Genomic DNA, 5519 nt, shown 5'->3' on the forward strand with positions numbered 1-5519 from the left:
TTGGGGCAAATACTACTTTCCTCTTTACATTTTTCTTTTAACAAGGCTTAATATTTTCTTTTCCTTCCTTCCTTCCTCCTTCCTTCCTTCCTTCCTTCCTTCCTTCCTTCTTTCTTTTCATTCCTTTTCCTCTCTCTCCCCTCTTTCTTTCTTCTTTCTTTCTTTCTCTCTCTCTCTCTCTCTTTCTTTCTTTCTGTAAAGCTATTTATCCCCTTAAACTGCACAATATATACTTTTTCATTCTTTCTTGTCCATCTCCATCATTAGTACATGTGTTCCACAAACAATCATTTTCATTCATTTTATTAGCAAATAATGCTCTCATCTAGAAGAGTGCCAGGTTCAGGGTAAGCATTTGGTAACTTTTTGTTGAATGACTTACTTGAATATCACTGGGTAAGGACAATTTATATTCATTCTAATGTGTTTCCTAAGATGGTGAAACTTCGTTGTGCCCTAAAGACTTTCAGTAGCAAAGAGATCTAAGCCCTCTCACTGTGAGTTGAACCTTTGTCCCATAGACCAAAAGTGCCACATGCTCTACATGTAACTTGCTCTAAGGAATTTGATTTTGCTTTGCCTGTTTTTTGTTCAGTTTAGATTTAAAATATATTTTTTTCCATGTCTCTCTTATCTAGGTCCATTTTCCTCAGATTTAAGAATTACAAAGGCTTTCTTTTAAATAGTCTATAGTAGACTTTAATATTTTAGTAAATGAACTAATCAATAGCTCCACCCCAACTTGTAGTTTCTTGTCTGTGTCTGTGTATTCTATTACTGTGACAGCCTCATGGCTCAAACCTCCATTGTTCTAACCAGTACACCTGTATTTATCTCCAGCAAATAACCCTTCTTAGTCCTGTGTAGGACTCTGGCATACTCTGATCCATACTGAATATTAAATTTGTATTTATTTTGCTTTTGTTTCTCTTTAGAACTAAAGGTGGTCCACAGATTGCTTATGAACGCAGCTTTAGATGGAAACTTGCTCACTTCCGTTACTTGTGCCAGGTACTACAGTGGTAAATAAATCTCATTTATAATCATTTAGTCTGATCTTTATATTGTATGTATGCTGTGGCTTACATAATATCTGATATTATTTTTGCTTTTAGTCTAATGCACTACCCAGTCATGTAAAGATCAATGTGTCCCGGCAGACATTATTTGAAGACTCCTTTCAACAGGTAGGGAAGATAGTATCAAAATGAAATAGTGCTTTTGCCTCATTTTATTCTATATATCTTAAGGGTGTTAAAGGTTTTAGAGTTTTTAAGCCATTAAAATGGTTCCCACTCTCAGAGTGACTAATAATAATTATGTTAAAGCCCACCATGTACTAAGTGATGACCATTTGCTCAGCACTGGCGTATGATCATTACTTTTCATCCCTCTTCACAGCATCTCTGTGAAGAGAGCTCCTGTCACTGCCTCTGTTTTATAGGCAAGGGTGTTAAGACAGAGAGACAATTATTCCATCAAGAATTTAGGTGTATACTTAAATAAAGCTTAAACCGTTTTTAGAACAAGCTGGTCTGTTTTGACACTTATTTTGTTAGGACTTTATTACCTCAAGCAATAAAAGTTGAGAAAGTGCTAACATAATTAAGTTGGCAGATACTATATTCCATAGCACTGCTCCCTCACATATATTTCTTTGTTTCTTTTGCTGGAATGAAGTCCAGGGGAGCATGGACACTTGGTTTGCTTTGACTTTGTCCAATACCTAGAATAATGCCTTGAGCACAGCAGGTATTCAGTAAATATTTGATGAATGAATGAATGAATGTAATATGCCTGCCTTTTGGAATTATCTGCAAAATATTATTAAAATAATGTTATTAATATTATTAAAGGAATAATGCCATCTCTTTTTTTTTTGGTGAAGTGGAAAATTTTTCATGCCTTCTCACTGTCCTCCTAAGCAATGATTCGGACTTTCTTGTGTACTCAAATATGAGCTTTATTAATTTTTTATATTGGTCAAAATGGAATAATAATACTGAAGTCTAGAGACATTCACATCAGAGTATAATTTTACCAGTTGTTAAACTTTAGACAAGATAGTCAACATAGCTTTATCAAGACTTGTTTTGTGTGTAAATGAATAAATTCTTAACTAAATAAATTTTAAGTTTCCAAGAGGAACTTATTCCAAGCTCTATTTGACTTGTTTTTAGCAGGTATGGACTTAATCCATGTTAGTCATTATTTTGCTTTTCCAGTTTTGGTCTCTTTCGTATTGAGCCAATGACTGCCTTTGAAGGAAGCCTGCTCTGATCAGGTGTGCTCAGACCCAGACCTGTCAGTCTTGACTGTGGTTCGACATATAGTAGTAGCAATAATTCATTTTTATCCACAAGTAAAATGTGCTTACTTACTGTTAACTTTGATGTAAACTTTTATGAATTATGGAATTTTAGTTGGGTCTTCCCTTTAGGCATGCTAGAATGTATAAATGTGCATTGTCATCACATAAGTAAGGATTGCAGGTGAATGCCTTGATTCCTAAGAAATAAATGTACTTTAGGTAGGATTCAGAGAAAATTCTTTTGCCTCCTAAGTATTGCTACAGAGAAGAATTTACCAGTATACATTGAAAGATTTTGAACAGATTTGAGGAATGAGGAGAAAGACGGTGCGATTTAGTTTTAAAATCTTTCTGTGTCAAACTCTCCCTCTCTTGCCACTAGCCTAAAGTAGTACTACTGTTTAATACTACAAGAGGGGAAAGAGTGTATGAAAGTGACTCCAAAATTTTGATAGAGCAATACGTTTTTATCTAGTTTGTGGAACTAAACAGATGAATTCTAGACTTAAAAATGAGAGAGGGAAATGTGCAATTTTGAGAATGCAGATTAAATTTAAATTGAATTATTTTGGAAGTAACATGCAGTAGATGAGTATTTAAATTTTTACATTTTTGTTTTTAATTAGATTATGGCATTAAAACCATATGACTTGAGGAGGCGATTATATGTAATATTTAGAGGAGAAGAAGGCCTTGATTATGGTGGCCTCGCAAGGTAAAATTAAAAACCTACCTGTTTTGAAATAAGCATGTATTACTGTGTGCAGTGGATTTATTCTTTAAGAAGATACATGTACATTTTGAATTATCTTTTTCAGTAGCAGTCCAAGAGGTTTTTGTTTTGTTTTGTTTTTTGAGACAGGGTCTTTCTGTAGCCCTAGCTGGCCTGGAACTTGCTAAGTAGACCAGGCTGACCTGGATCTCACAGAGATCCACCTGCCTCTGCCTCCTGGAGTGCAGGAATTAAAGGTGTGAGCCACCACTCCTGGTGGCTCCAAGAGTTTTAAAAAATATTTTATTATTTTTATGTGTATGAGTGTATTACCTGCATGTATGTAAGTGCACCTATGTTGTGCAATGCCTGTGTAGGTCAGAAGAAGGTGTCAGATCCTCTGGAGCTGGAGTTACAAATAGTTGTTAGCGGCCATGTGGGTGCTGGGATCTGAACCCGGGTCCTCTGCAAGAGCAGTCAGTGCTCTTAACCTCTGAGCTATCTCTCCAGCCCTCTCCAAGAGTCCTTTTTAGAAACAAAAATATAGTCATACAATTCTAGAAGTAACAATTATTAGCATTTATTATTATTTGCCACATATGTATGTGTTATGTATATGCATGGTATGTATGCATACTTGCATGAGTGTGGGTACACATGTTTATGTGGGTGAATGTTTGTGTGTGTGTGTGTGTGCGTGCATGTATGTAGGCCCGAGGTTGATGTTGAGTGTCTTCTTCTATCTCTGTACACCTAATATGTTTTATCAGGGTCTCTCACTAAACCTGGAGCTTGACATTTCAGCTAGTCTGGCTGGCTAGCTTGTTCCGGGATTCCCTGTCTCCACCTTCCACATGCTGGGATTCTAGGCAGGTCACCATGACCACATGCTCAGAGCACGTGTTCTAGGGATCAGAACTTTAGTCCTCCTGCTTACATGGCAAGTGCTTTACCCAGTGAGCCATCTCCTAGTCCCAAACATTATGATGATTATCCTTCTGTACATTTCTCTACATATACATGTGAATTTGAATATAGGTGTGAAATGGCAAATATTTACTTTTTTTTTTTGGTATGTTTGTTTGTTCGTTTGTTCGTTTTTTTGTCTTTTTGAGACAGGGCCTCCCTGTAGCCCGCAGCTTGGCCTGGAACTTACTTTGTAGAGCAGGCTGGCCTTGAACTCACAGAGGTCCGCCAACCTCTGCCTCCCCAGTGCTGGGGTTAAAGGCACGTATCACCATGCCTGGCTTACTGGTATTTTTTGTAACAATTTTACAGTATATAAAATATGAGAGTTTGATTTGGAGACTGGGAGTATAACTCAGATCCAGAGTAGCTCAGTAGTTCTGCCCTTGCCTAACATGCATGAGGCCCTGGGGTCATGCCATATATACATTTGCCTGCACATCCATGTTCATATATAAGAGCTAATACTCTTTTATCAAAAGGCTGTATAATAGTCCATGTATGCATATAGCATAATTAATGGATTTACATAAGGTTATTGCTCAACTTTTAAATTTCAGCGTTGTATGTCAGTTTTGTTTGTGCTCTTAAATCTAATCTGATTTACTTGGAGATTGAACTTTTCTACATTTACTAGATACATTGATCACAGTAGACACTTGTGAAGCAACTAATAGAAAATCCTTTTTTTTTTCTTTATTTTCCCCCTTAGTTGCTTCTAAACTGGCAATGATTTTTTAAACCTAAACAGTTTCATCAAGTCTTCCTAAGAATTCATATTTTTTATAGAAACAACTCTCTTTGAATTTATATCTTACAGGTTTACAGAATGAGAAAATCACAATTTAGATATAACTGACAGAAATGCAGAACCAAGTTACAACTGGTGGAAGTAAATAATGTAATAATTTATGAGGGATTATCAGAGCTTTGTTTATATTAGCATATTTTTTATCTGGTCCAAAACATTATTAAGCTTTTTCAGTAAACCCTACCTATCACAGTAGATATTCACATTGTATATATATGAATTTTTCTGAATTTGAGAAATATTTAAAACATTAAAAGAAAGGTATATTTAGAAGTGAGAAAATGATTTTTTTCAGTGACTGTCCTGATAACATCCACATTCTTTTCACATTCAAATGTTTGTATCAAGTTTTATATTTTGACAGTTTTAATGCATGTAGTTAGTTCTATATCATGACTTTCTTATTCCTGAGTTCCTTATTTAATTCCTGTACTGGTTGGTTAGACTCCTCATCAAATTGTTTATTCAAGAGTTCCTGGGATAATATGTTCCTATAATCTTTGCATGTTTGAATTTTTTTTCTTTGTTATTTTACATATAAGCCACCACCTCCCTAGGTATAAATGTCTTGCACAGCATTTGCATATCTAGTATGCTGCAGGCACTGCTTCACTGTCTTTTAGCTGTGAATGTCAGTACTATAAAGAATGAGACCAAACCCTGTTCCCTAGATGCCTTTACTTTATAAAGGTCACTAATTTCATTGTGAATTATTTTAT

General features: G+C 35.5%; 1 protein-coding gene across 3 annotated transcripts in view; it reads left to right on the plus strand.

Moving 5' to 3' along the window:
- Positions 1-5519, plus strand: part of Wwp1 (WW domain containing E3 ubiquitin protein ligase 1) — a 123859-nt gene that overhangs the window by 78162 nt on the left and 40178 nt on the right. For all 3 annotated transcript variants that reach the window (XM_017797235.2, XM_017797234.2, XM_008829462.3), the window contains 3 exons: positions 936-1011; positions 1116-1187; positions 2938-3026. In XM_017797235.2, the coding sequence (XP_017652724.1) occupies positions 936-1011; positions 1116-1187; positions 2938-3026 (237 nt within the window). The remainder of the gene's footprint in view (positions 1-935; positions 1012-1115; positions 1188-2937; positions 3027-5519) is intronic.

This window comes from Nannospalax galili, unplaced genomic scaffold (genome assembly GCF_000622305.1).
Source record: "Nannospalax galili isolate Female #2095 unplaced genomic scaffold, S.galili_v1.0 scaffold934, whole genome shotgun sequence".
NCBI classification, from domain to species: Eukaryota; Metazoa; Chordata; class Mammalia; order Rodentia; family Spalacidae; genus Nannospalax; species Nannospalax galili.